Below are 12,948 nucleotides of genomic sequence, written 5' to 3' on the forward strand. Positions count from 1 at the left end.
TTTTTCTTTAATCTTTGATTTTTGGTGAAATATTGGATCATTTGTACATTTATTGAAATGAAACCATGTGAGAAGTTTAGAGGGAAAAATCACTATTTAATGGAGCTGTCAAATAAATATAGAGTAGAACGTACAATATTTCCTTCTCAAATGTAGTAGAGTGGAAGTATAAAGTAGCAGAAAATGGATATGCTAAAGTACCTCAAAATTGTACTTAAGTACAGTACTGCAGTGTCCAGTACTCCAGTACCCCAGTTTCCAGTTTCCAGTGCACAGGCAGTGGGAGGAAACTGGAAGGAGATGGATGGGAAGGGACAAGGGTACCAGTAAACGGCTAAATAAGCAAATTGCCCTCTGGAGGTAAACAGCCAGGGGGGTAGTGCAGGAGATGCTGATATGATTAATTGAAGTAGGACAACCAGGGACACAGCAGAGGAAACGAGGTAGAGGACAATCCTCGGCCATATACAAGATGAAACTGTATACTCAGACTACATATAGCTTCACAACTTGGTGTAGTATCTGCCTGCAGCCACTATCAGTACATTGCTTCCTCATTGAATTACAATGAAATGGATAGATAGAGAGAGAGAAAGAAAGAGTGAGAGAGAGAGAGAGAGTGTGGGTGTGTGTGTGTGTTTCAATTGAGTGGAAGAGAGAGAGGACATTATGTCACGTCAAGGTAAAACTACGTACACGCACTGCGGATCGCCTCACCCACATTTGTACCAGTGCCGTGTAGATCTTAGGAGGCAACATGACTGGTGTAAAGCTCTGTGTAAAAACCTCACCTTGCATGTAATTTTAATATTTCTATCTCAGTGTGCCATGCATAATCACTGAGTATCCAGACAGCAGTGTATGTGTGTGTGTGTGTGCGCATGCATGCGGAAAGCAAAGGAAAGGAAATAGACAGAGGGGGAACGGGTGGGTGCTGCTCCCAGGCTGCCAGAGGAGTGTGTCCTTGGACTGCCCTCATCTCTGACGCACACACCCACCCACCCTTTCACACACGCATGCACACACACACACACACACACACACACACACACACACACACACACACACTCCTGCCACTGGTTCATTTACTCTCTCTAAATATCAGACAAATACAAAACTAGGGCTTGCATTTGCACTCGTGCTCTTAGGTACAGGAATAAATACACTTGCTGCTGTGCTGCGCTCATTCACATGCACACACAAGCGGAAAGCTCTTAGACGGAGCTCAGACATCTCATCAGGGATGCAGCAGAGCCCCTGTCTGCAGAGAGAGAGAGAGAGAAAGAGAGAAAGAGAAAGATCTCATCTGATGTGGGGTAGAATGAGGGTGGAGGGGTTGCTGGCTGATTTACAAGGTTGAGGTGTATGTGTGTTTGTGTGCACGTGTTTGCAGCTACCAGTGTAACTCCAGGAAGTGCATTAAATGTTCACACACACACACACACACACACACACACACACACACACAAACACTGCATCCAAACGCAGCATACTGACCAACAAAAACACACCAATGAATAAATGTCCACACACAGATAAGTATGCCAATGCGCTCATCTTTTTATTGCACAACAATGTATCGTCTTTTTACGAACGCTTAAACAACATTGCCACTGACTGACAGACCAGCTTATTGAGAGAGACCAGGGTGTGGCTCTGTGTTCTCGGCCAGCAGAGGTGGTGGACAAGACAGCCTTTTGCATGCAAGTTCAAATCAGCCCCGTGCCCTCACCGCCAGCTGTGCATCTCAGTCTGAAAGGACTGGACGGCGTAAAATATCACCAGCATCCCAAGCATCACCCTGATCCTTTGAGGTCTATTTGGAAGTGCTGCGGCTCGGACTGGGAGCTGATTTGTCCCTGGATTATAGACATCAACTTAGACAGAGCTGGAGTTCTGAAATACTTGAACCTTTTTGTTAAGAGCGGAAGCCGAGCACAGCCTGAGATGGTTGCAGACTGGCCTCTAGAGAGAGAGAGAAAGAGAGAGAACACATGCTGTGTCATATATCTGTGTTGTTGTCTACATAGTGCTGGTAAAGTGTGTCTGGATGCCCACACCGAGCTGCTCGTGCAGGCTGTGGAATGCTACTAAGTCTAGAGATGTGCTAGAGTCATTTCTAGGAGCATTACAGTGTTTTTTGTTGTTTTGTTTTTTTTTTTAGATCAAATGGAGTCGTGACCGTGTAACACTTTCCAGCTTGTGCTGGCATCTCTCTCGGCTTCACGTGGGTAATAAACCCCTAAATGGCATCATATTCTCAAGTGGGACCAACATTATAGAAGGAAAGGCACAGGAACACACACACGCACACAAACTCAAGCACACAATACACAGAGTCCTGAAGCAGAGAGAAGGCTTAGGTAAGCTAAGCAGGCTACAGTAGCTACGACACAAAGGTTTAACTGTTAGACTAAATAAAATCATTGTACAGTTGTTGGTACACGACAATGTCTAGATTTGAAGGTCCCACTAAGAATTGTACACAGAACTCTGCTTAGATAAGAAAAATACAAGCATGCACTCTGCTATTATCTGTCAAGGTAACTCAACCAGGAGTCAAGCTCATGACTGCTGTGGCTCGTGAGCCAAATTCAGCGTTGGAAAGATTTTTTTTTTTTTTTTCAAAATGGCAAACACCAGATCAGTGTGCAACCAGCATCAGAGTTCAACTGTGCCACTTATGGTTTGAGAAAGATTTTCCAGCATGTTCACAGCCTAGTTATGTTTCTTTATATTGTGCAGGCATCTCCACAGTTTGTTTTTTTATATATCATTTCTTTGTTATTTTTGGCTCTGTGCAGCAAGCAGGTCATCTAAGCTAACGTCTATACTGCCGATATCCACCAGAAGCCTGTCAGAGCTCACCCTCTCACTGTAGAAAATGTTTCTTGTACAGCAGGTTGTGGTAAAAACACAACAATGTGCCCCACATCTCTGTGTATACCATATGTACAGAACATGAAAGTACAGAGTACAGCGCGCATGGTGTTGGAAGGCTCAAACCAACAAAAATGTGCAATTTTGTGTTTCCCAAATCAGGGAAAATTATATATACTGACATTGTCATTTTAATTCAGCAATACTAGTCTTCATCTAATGTTTTTTTACATATATTGCAAGTTGAAAATAAAAACACGTATTTGCATTTTTACAGGCACATACATACCACAAAAATAGACTATGTGGAAACTAGATATACTAGGCACAAGGTATATACAGTCCGTGTGCATGGGGCACATTGTAAAAACAATAACCAAACAATAACCAAACAATAACCAAACAAAATATACTGATAAATCAAAGACACTTTTACAAACGAAAAGAATACCCTGATTTGCTAACATATCAACACCAAGGCATTCGGTACCTTTAATATCTGGTACAGCAAGAATGAGAGGTTTGAAACTTAGATACTCTCAATAATTGTCAGTCAGTGTCAAACATGTGTGAGGGATTTCAATCCCACTTCACAGCAAGGTCCAGAAGAAGAACCATTAAACAATCGCACCTTGAACCCCCAGCCATCAGGAAAATACAGTGCTACGGCATGCACACAGCAAGTCGATGGTGGCTCGGAGCCAACTGACTGAACACACTTGTGACACAGACACGAACCAGATAACTGACAGGAGTGTGTGCTTTGGCCAGGGCTGTATCAGCCTCATGGCTGAGGGTTCAAACAGAGTGGTACTGATCAAAGTGTCTGGGATGCCATCCTTTGAGTGGGAGTGAATTACACACTACAGTATCTTACTGGATGGATGCAATGAAACAGACACGGTGCCTGATATTGCCTGAAACATTAGCTCTTTTAACTCTCCTTCCATCTTGCTCTCACTGACTGTGGACTCATTCAAATAATATCAGCACAGTCCTGATAGCAGCTTAATAGGGCAAACTCTGGTATTAGCACAAAGGAATAGGGAAGAGGACCAATTGATTGCACTGGAACAGTATTGAAGCACACAACAGCTATTGACTCAAATGGACCCGGTTCATTCACAATCGTATTGGCCTTTTGGCATGTACCTTTCCCATAGGAAAAAAAGCAATAGAAAAATCCTGTGTTGCCAATGAATCAGGTCGCAGCATTGTGACCCAGGTATGACAAAGAACAAGGTTTAGTGCATGTTATTGATCAAACATAAAGTGAAAATGCAGCTGCTCTACAATAACAATGAGCCAGGGTTTACAAGCCATATGAATGAAGCCCTTGGATAAAAAATAATCACCTACACCTTGTTTAAAGATTTAAACAGCTCTCAGGGAAAGTGATCGGAACAAAATGGCAGCATCAAGCGAGATATACTAATAGCAATCTAAGGGTTATGACTCCACCAGTTCCTCCTTGTTTTTCTAAGCCAATCAAAATTCAAGGGGAATCTTTCAGCATGGTTAAATCAACAAGTTGATTATAGGAGGATAGACAGGCCTACATAAATCAATGGAAAGCCACGCTGCGGCAATCAATACATCTCTCTGGAAAGGTAGCAAACCTGAGTGAAATGTCCATTGCATCGATTTTACAGTTTGGCTCTGGATCGATGCTCAGAGCTGAAAAAGTTGGACACCGTGTTTGTTTAACACATTGAATCAGCTGCCTATTTTGTATCCCAATTGGATTCACTTTTTGTCCTTACAGTTTAACCAGGTAATGGGTCCAGGAGAAGTACCGCAGCCGTTTTAGAAGAATAGAGCATTGATTTTCATTTTGATTACAAGGTCATAGTGCAACACAAGGTGCTTAACTGGATGTCCTCAGTGTTTGCTTTGGACAGAGGAGTTCAAAGTGGTTACGTCTCGCTCTCGCCCGATTCAATAAATGAATAATTAAAAAAAATGTATCCTCTCATGTTAGATCTGGGGGGGGGGGGGTGTATGGTGGGTGGGGGTAGCATACAGGATAAATAACAGCAACGTTCAACCCAGAGAAGCATCATCAAACCTAAAAAGATCGCACAGACACTCAGCAACACATACAGCAATGCCCACAACCCCCTTGCATCATAAAAGCCTCTTTAAATCTCCATCCCTTTATTTACATGGCAGTTTGTATCTGATTAGCTCTCTTCCTTCTCGTATGGCATACATTCAGCAAGAGAAGGCTTTTAGGTTCAACAGGACCAGAAGATTTAGAATAAATATAACCAAAAGCCTCAACTCAATCTTAAATTTGATTACTAGGATTGTTGTGGATCAAGATGTTGAGACATTCATAGTAGTTTTCGGGTGACACGGGGCATTTACTTCGATATGGAGCAAAGATATTTTACAAGTGAGGCCTTCATGCCCCATTCATCTTACAATTTCACACCTTCAAATGGGCTGTAAAGTGACATTTTTTGAGGATCTGAATTGCTGAACTCAAAGTGTGGATTCCTACTGCGACTCTTAAACAGTTTGCCCCTTCTGTTTTTTTTTTGTTGTTTTTTTTTCACTAAAATGACACTGCACATCCTTTCATTCCCTCAAACATTTTTGGTTAAGGTAACAACATGGTCACTGGATTACAATACCTCAAGTGAAGCCACAATAGCTGCTGGATTCTTTAAGATTTCACATTAAAAAGAAAAAAGAAAGAAGAAAGAAGTTCACTTTCCTGTACAGCATATGTATAGATATTGGTATTCATATATATTTATATATATAGGCGGGGTAGAGTATTGCAGAATTATATTGCATGTGTTAATCAATAAACCTAGACAAAAACAAGCAAGTATACAGTATGGGTTGTTCACAAATGTTTCTTTCCAATAAAGCTCAGATTATTTAACCGCTTTTGCCTTCAGGGTTACAATCAGTACGCTGACCAAACAGCTGACCACTTCCCAGATGTTTCATGAAAACGGGTCAGTGCCACCATCAGCACGTCAAACCAATCGCGCTTGAGCCGTGTAGAGAGTGTGTGAGTCCATTCTCTGAAAATATAACCAAAACATACCAACAAACTCACGCACACAAACTTACACCCACATATATACATACACACAAACCAAATATATGGCTTCTAACGTTGAATCAAGGCAGTTAAATAAATGGCATTTTCTTCTATGTTTCTTTTTTAGTTGATACAGACACAACCAGACTTTGTGTTCAAGCTCAACTTTGGTTTGGGTAGATACAATGAATATAATATCCTTCCATACTTTTTTCATCAAATATTTACACATCGATGTAAGATCGACCAGCGGTCTAAAACACTAATTTCACTACTATTTTAAACAATATGAAGAGCAATGTGTTCTTTTGCTACGACAGCTTATACGGAAAAATTACACTCAAAACACTTTTTGAACGCTTAAAATGTCATTGTCATTTGACCTCAAGTCCCTGATTTTCATTTTTAAGTCCAGCTCCTGCTAGATTGCATTGCATGGATTCTACACAGTATGCAAATGTTACATTAATCATACTTTTCTTCATATCTTTACAGTAAAGACAGCGATATACAGTAGGTGTTTGGAAGCAGAGTGTAAGGGGTGATACTAAGACTAAAGGTGCTGGCACAGTAGATTAGACCAGTTCCACCTTATAGTTATACTAGTTTAATTGTATAGACTCCTCCTAGCCAAAGTGTCTCAAGACTTTGAGTTGCTCTTTTCCTTCTGCTGACACCAGCGCACAGTGCATCCAGGCCGAATGACTTGTGGCGCGGGCAGCCGATTGGTCATTTAGCAGGCTGACAGATCAGCTGAACTGACCTAAACAAACAAATTCTCCTACAAAAAAGGCATCTCTCCTGAACTCTACCAGGGTCACAAGTTGGAAGACAGCCGGGATCTGGCAGAGTCTAGCTCTGGAAGGCTGACAATTGAATCTTTCTTGGGAACTCCAGAGTCTGGAGGTCCTGATCCAGCAGCTGCTGCTACTGCTCCTACTCCAGCAGGTCCACTGGGAGGAGGTGTGGAGGCAAAGGCCACCCTCTGTTGCGCACCCGCTGATCTCCCCACCCCTGAGGGCCCAGGCAGGCTGGGGTGAGGTGGCTGAGAAGGGCCGATGGAGGTGTTGGAGGTGCGGGTGGAGGGCGGAGGGCTGGGGGCTGCAGAGGCAGCTTGTGGTGTTCCCTCCTGTGGGAGTGAAGGCTGGGAGGCAGACAGGGCGCGGGTATCCTGGCTCAAGCTGCCTGTATGGAGGGAGTGGGTGCTCTTGTGTGAGGCAGGCCTCTGCTGGGTCTGTGTGGGGCTGGGTGCATGGTGCTGTACTAGGGACAACTGGGACCCAGACGGTCCTGCACTCGCCATGTACTGGAAAGTCCGTCCTGAAGCTGCGAGCGGGCTTTGGACAGGTGGGCTGGAGACTGCAGATCCAAACATCCCTCCGAGCGTCTGAGGGGGTTGAGACTGAAGAGGAGACATGGAGACTGGGCTGGACAGGTTCTGCATCACCTGAAACCTTCGCACCATACGGGGAGACTGCAGAGTCCCTGGACCCACCAAAGGACTCGCCATCTGAGGGCAGAAGCTCATGGCCACAGCCTGCTGGAGGGTGGCAATAGCAGAGCCTGTCTGTGACTGGCCAGGAGGAGCAAAGATACCACCGATGGACGGGGTCATAGACATGGCCCGCGGCCGCTGCAGGTCCACCAGCTTCACCATTTCACGGTCATACTTGACAATCTCCTGGATCATCTCGTTCTCCTGGTTGTTGAAGACACCCGAGTTGAGATCATGCTGAACCTTGTGCATCAAGATGGAGTTCTTTTTACCTATAGAAACAAAAAAGCATGGACTGATTATTAAAAGACAAAGTATACACAGGGAAGAGAAAGGACAGCACAGGGAGGACGAATGGAGAACAAGGCATGAAAATGTGTAAACAGGAGGATTTAGAAATGGAGAACCATATGAGTTAGATATAGCATGTGATGTCCTTCACACCAGGTACATCCTCTAGCCGAACTAGCCCTGAGGAAAATGGACGTGTCACCCTGTGCTCTCATCTACTGTTACAGTGTCCCGTATCATTCTGCGGGAACAGCACAGCTCGTTTTACTGCCGACTGTATTTCAACATTAATATTCTGCAACCATTTCCTGAGCACAATATATGTATTTTTTGTTTTATGTACAGGGGTTCATTTCAGATTGCTTTATTTATTTTATCTTATTTGAAGAGCAGCATTCAGGCTGATGATGGCAATATGGATGCTAATTTGTGTGTAATGCTTTTAAAATGCTAATGTTATTTATAGATGTATTTATTTCAGATGTTTGTCATTATGTTTTGTCTCTTTTATCCATTTTACTGTGAACAACTTTTCTGATCATCGTGAACTGAATGAATCTTCCTAAATTAGTTCAGCTGTGAGTCTATAGTTTGTTTTTTTTGCTGTTGTTTTTTACCAATGCGGTCTAGACGGTCAATAGCAACAGTCTCGAAGGCTCGTCTCATCATGGGATATTCTTCCAGCACCTCGTTGAAGTGGTCAACAGAGAGAGAGTAGAGTCGACAGTAAGTCTCGGCTCGGACGCTGGCTGTTCGCCGACCCCTCGTTAATAGACAAATCTCTGAAAGAAGGGAAAAGAAAGGTCAATGGCTTAATAGAAGAAGGTAAAAATACCATTAAATGCATTGAAACAAAGCCACTAAGTGTATCCTACCTCCAAAATATGAGCCATCAGAGAGTTTCATTGCAAGGGTGCCCTTAGTGATGACGCTGCAGACTCCATGCTGGATGAAGTACATTTTCTTCCCAATGGTGCCCTCCCTTATAATGTAGTCATGTGGCTGGAATACTTCAAAGCGCAGCTTGGTCAGCATGGCGGTCACAAAGTTTGGCTCTGCGTTGGCAAACAGTGGCATGGAAGCCACCAGCTTGCGACAGTTGAAGTTGACAATTTCCTAAAAATGGAAACAATGTTTGGTGCAAACAAATACAGAGAAGCTTATGTCAAATATGCAACTGAAGCACTACACTGAGGTCGAGTTTGGGATACACTATAAACTATAAACTATAATCTACTAAATAAAGGTCAGAATTTAATTAATACATCAGTGAAACTAGGATTACAATAAACATACCACTAAAAATCACAAGATAATTAAAGAAAAATTTGATATACATGTGGGAATTGAATGTGTTTGTGTATCTTACCTCTCTTAGAGGCTCGCTGAGTTCTCCCAGAATGCTCTCCTCATCAAACATCTTGCCCTGATATCTGTGCTCATAATAGTCATGGATTTTCTGTCGGAAGTCAGCGGGCAGCTTGTGGAAGGACATATACTGCTCCACTTGTTTGTACTAAGAGAGAGCAGGTCAGACAGAGATAATGTTCTGTTAATGTAGGGCGTATAAATATTTCAAAAAATGTACAGGAAAAAAAAACACTTTTTATAAATCCACAGTCAGCATGTTAACTATTGTATTATAATCGCCTAACCAGAGATGAGGGCTTTTCTTTTTCCTATGTAACGATGTTTGTATTGTCCTTGTGAAAGGATAAGTCCAGTGATGATAAGTCCTTCTTTATTTTTCTTATTGTCAGCAAATCCCATAAAAAGACAATAAGCGACAATAAAATGATGCTACTAACGGGTATTGTCTGTGTAACCACACTCTGATATACTGTAGCTTCTATGACCCTATAAATGTCCAAAAACTATTAAAAACACATCAGTGAGCCACACCATTGCACTCTGTGACATGTTCCTTCATTATGATGAACACAGGCACCATAGTTTATTTTGAGTATATCTAACACACACAGTCCTGCTGCCATAAATACTCACTAGAGCACCAAATTTGCAGCTGAAAATAGTCCCTAACAAAAGCACTATTTACTCCTGTTTCAGTAATATTTGCTAAAAACTACAGAGCCCAGCGGTTATTATTTAACCTTTTTAAAAATGAAAATATATGCAGTATTTGTGGCCCATTCATGTATATCTTCAGGAAGCAGTGAGCTGGGGCTGAGTGCCACAGGCAGGTTAGGAAAGTCAGACAATATTAAGAGACAGACTAAGGTGTTATTTGTTTTGGTTTTCTCATGGGATTTGCTGACAACAAAAAAGATATAGAATATTGTCAGCTTTATCCTTTAAATAAACATAAGTAAATAGAGTAAGCAAATACAATACACAAGCAATGTGAACAAAAGACAAAGTCACCTATCAACCTTGAAAAATACAACAATTACACAAGTTTTGAAGCGTAAGGGATCAGATAGTGTGTGTCCATATCTTCACACATTCCCATATATATATATATATAATGCCTACTTAGCAACATTTTTGACATGTAAAGTACCAGTCAAAGGTTTGGACACACTTTTTTGGTACTGTATGTTTCTGAGAATGAAACAACAGCGTTTTATCTGTATTTCTTCCAGTGTGTCAACAAACACAATACAAACATCCACAGAAAACAGTGCGAGCACATGCCCTTCAGCTGTCAACTGAAATGAACACACTCGCCCCTTTGATCAATGCTCCCTAGAAGTTAATCAAAGCCAGATCAATAGAAAGTGAAGGGTCCAACATGACAACAACACAAACAATCAGCTTCTATTGTTGAGATATGCTAATCGCAGTCCATCCAAAGTGACCACTGAGAAACCAAAAACTACATGGCCGGGCTGCAGACGGAGGAGAGATAGATGTGGCAGTAAACAGAACAGACGGTAAACTGTTTTGAGAAAAAGATTTCTCCTTGTACTTTGCTGTCAGACTGTGTGCACTTCAACACCGCTCAGATGGAGAGCTTCATAAGACTGCAGCTCAACCCTGCACCCATAAAGCTGTCTGAAACCCAATTTTGAGAGGGCTGTATTGACAGCTCAGCGGGTTGGCACATACTGTGTACTCACAACTTGCAGGGGCTGAGGAAGTCATCCTCCATATCCCCTCTATCCCGTCGATCCTAAAATGGTACTGTTTGGTGGATTAACACCGCAAAACTGTCAGCTGGCATCAAGTGACATCCCCTGACAGTGGCTGACAATGGCTTTAGCAGGTTTGCTTCAGAGTAGCAAGACTGCTGCTCTACTGCAAGGTCCCAGGTTCAGTTCTGCAACAGACAATATTGTGTCAGCAGCCGCGTGTCCTGTGCAAAACAATGAGGTCCACCTGTTCATACTCTGTACCTTGTGCTCTCTATCATCAAGAGCATCAGATAAACTCCTAAATTGGGAATTGTTTACTATCTGAGACAGACAGACTGGCTCTCTGTTTCTACAAGAGAGGCACATTTGGCAAACAAAGATTTCAGCTTAACTGAATACTAAAAGTGTACACAGGGAGGATGCTGGCTTCATGACAACAGTGCAGTAACTCATGTTGAGATGAAAACCATCCTAGTGACTCGATAACACTTTAATTCCAGATAATATAATGTTTGAACCTGAATTACTAAACTTAACAGACCCCCCGCTGTGATTACTATTTCACATAACTTGGGTCACATCAGTAAGAAAATTGTTGAGACTACAGTATTTATTTCCAGTATGTACAGCGCCATCAGGTAGTATTAGAGTAGAGACACATTTTATGTTGTGCTGGCTCTGAATTGAAACAATAGATCTGGGGGTGGCGCGCTGACACTAAGATTCAATTTGAGGGTGATTACATTCACATCAGCTGAACTGTGTAGAAATTATAGCTCTTACTATAAACAGTCCCCCAATTTCAGGGGACAGAGAGTAACAACATAAACTTACATATTTCATATTCGATTGAAAATCCAGTGCAGTAAATAACTGACTGGACTCTATGACCCAAAAACATCAGCAGACCTCTTGGCGCCTTCCCTCATGATGCTCTGCCAGGTTTGTATTTAAGCCATTTTCAGTTCTTGCTTATTTCAGCTGTTTTTTGACTGGAGTCTGGTCTTCAGTAAATGAAACACGTACTACATTGGAGTAAGGTCAGGTGTCTAACTTTGCAAGTCAAGAACACTCTGTTTGGCCACCTGGCTGAACATTTAGGAATATTATCGTGCTGCATTGTACTAAAAATGGGGAATTATATAGAAAAAGTACTACAGGTCCAACACTGTTCACCCAGTATGTATGTGAACGACACTTTTAACCTACCCCCATTTTAGAGATTTGAGTATTTTTTATCAAGCTTTAATACTTTGTCAAACAGATTTAAAGTAAGACAGACACCACATTTTTAAGGTTTCAGTTGTGGCCTAATCTTTGCCATGCATTTGGGCTGGGACTACTTTTTATACTTTTTACAATGGGCCGTTATCTTTGAATACCACCATATCGAGTCTATCCTACAGAATCACTGGGTCAAAATTTTACTCAGTTTGGGTCAATATAGTACCAATACAATATTGGATTAACTTTGCCCAGTAGCAATCTGTTATTTTGACCCAGTATTACACACAACAAGCTTAGCTAAAAACTGTCACAAAATTATTGTTTCTTGTACAAAACGATGTGCATATTGTGATGGAGAAAGTGTTGGTTGCATGAGCCCAAGCCTAAGACCTCCTATTTAATAAAGAATCCCTAGATGTAGTTGCTTAAATGAATTTGCAATCACCACAGATAGTCCGGTAAGAACTGGAGAAGAAGAAGATGTCCTCAAATGGTGCTTTATTCACTACCACACATATAATGCAATTTCAGATTGCTCAGATCAATATCTGTGAACTGACATGGTGTCTACAACATACTAAAAAGTAGAAATGACATGCATTAATTATCATACTAAATGCAATTTACCACTATACAACCTACATGAAACTACTACATAACTACAATGAAAAGAAAATATAAATTCATCTCATGTATAATATAGACAACAGTAACAAACAGTAAACAGAGAGCTTACTCAATTATGAAAGCAAAATTACTGCACTAAGGCCTTTTAGCTGTGGCTGAGTTGATCCACACATACTGTAATGAAATAAATGAGAATTACACACAGAGCGCATTTACTTAACCAAAGTCATGGATTTTAACAGGCAGGAAATAACAACATTAATATTCTTAAA

The 12,948-nt window shown here is 41.6% G+C and overlaps 1 protein-coding gene across 1 annotated transcript in view; it reads right to left on the reverse strand.

Moving 5' to 3' along the window:
- Positions 1 to 1,536: 1,536 nt before the first annotated feature.
- LOC121909204 (potassium/sodium hyperpolarization-activated cyclic nucleotide-gated channel 2-like) overlaps positions 1,537 to 12,948 on the reverse strand; it is a 37,687-nt gene continuing 26,275 nt past the window's right edge. Inside the window, exons 5-8 of the mRNA XM_042429651.1 lie at positions 9,097 to 9,243; positions 8,603 to 8,843; positions 8,345 to 8,509; positions 1,537 to 7,708 (exon numbers count right to left, since the gene is read on the reverse strand). Coding sequence (XP_042285585.1) covers positions 6,759 to 7,708; positions 8,345 to 8,509; positions 8,603 to 8,843; positions 9,097 to 9,243 — 1,503 coding nt within the window. The 3' untranslated portion in view covers positions 1,537 to 6,758. The remainder of the gene's footprint in view (positions 7,709 to 8,344; positions 8,510 to 8,602; positions 8,844 to 9,096; positions 9,244 to 12,948) is intronic.

Source organism: Thunnus maccoyii, chromosome 12, assembly GCF_910596095.1.
Source record: "Thunnus maccoyii chromosome 12, fThuMac1.1, whole genome shotgun sequence".
Taxonomy (NCBI): Eukaryota; Metazoa; Chordata; class Actinopteri; order Scombriformes; family Scombridae; genus Thunnus; species Thunnus maccoyii.